Here is an 899-nt window from a genome sequence, read left to right as displayed (position 1 = left end):
TCTTGCTGGTTCTCATGGTTCTCATGGTATGACTCTTTCAACTCACCTTGATGGTGGTGCTGTTAGTCTGCCAGGAGTTGGTGTTGGTCCTGCATTCACTAAGGGTGAGAAACCTCCTATCATAGCGAAGAGTAATCCCAATCAAGTTAATGAGAGTGAGAATGATAAGAAACTAAGGGGCCCGAAAGGAGAATTGAATGACAGATTACAAGATCATAACCATGGGAATGAAAATCAAGAGGAAACTGTCGTATCTCCCCCTCTTCCTTTACAAGAAGTCAGTATCAATCAGCCTAGTCAGTTGACAGAGCAAGCAGAAAGTACTCAGAAGCATCCAGTACCCAGTGAGTCAGGTGAGAGGAGAACTGAGAGGCAACAAGAACAGATAAAGGAAACCACACAAGGTCCTCAACAAGAGAACCACAATACAGAACCAAATACCACAGGTACAACAAGTACAGAATCCCATGTTACTGCTGACTCAAACCCACATCCTACTACAGATGCATCACCTAGTGAAATAACTCAATCTGGTCTATCTACTGATGATTCAAACACACTAAACAACACGAGCACGGAGCCCAACGGTACCACTGATAATGTGACAACGGCAGAGAATAAATCAACAAATGGTGTCAACACTGTGGGTGCATCAGCAGAAGGGAACACCAGAGCGAACACGACCTCTGTCACTATCAATACCACCAGTAACGAGGAATCAATCTCAACTACCACAACCACCAATACAATTCCTCCTATCACTGGAATCAGCAATAACACCATAATGCCAAATGTGAAAAGTGATGCAGACAGCAGCAGCAGTATCAGCAGTTCTGTGTGGGTGCGTGTACCACTACTGATTGTGGTTACACTGGCCTGTATTCTTGTGTGCTGATTGT

At 44.3% G+C, this 899-nt stretch overlaps 1 protein-coding gene across 1 annotated transcript; it reads left to right on the top strand.

The window, feature by feature from the left end:
- Position 1: 1 nt before the first annotated feature.
- Positions 2-895, top strand: TM35_000471630 (uncharacterized protein; the record flags this gene model as incomplete). Its single annotated transcript, XM_029030423.1, has 1 exon — positions 2-895. A coding segment is annotated over one exon (894 nt), but the record flags the coding sequence as incomplete, so codon positions are not given.
- Between the last annotated feature and the right edge of the window lie 4 nt (positions 896-899).

This window comes from Trypanosoma theileri, assembly GCF_002087225.1.
Source record: "Trypanosoma theileri isolate Edinburgh chromosome Unknown TM35_Tth_47_V1, whole genome shotgun sequence".
Taxonomy (NCBI): Eukaryota; Euglenozoa; class Kinetoplastea; order Trypanosomatida; family Trypanosomatidae; genus Trypanosoma; species Trypanosoma theileri.
Note: the sequence above shows the minus strand (reverse complement) of the source record. Positions and strands in the feature narration are given on the sequence as shown.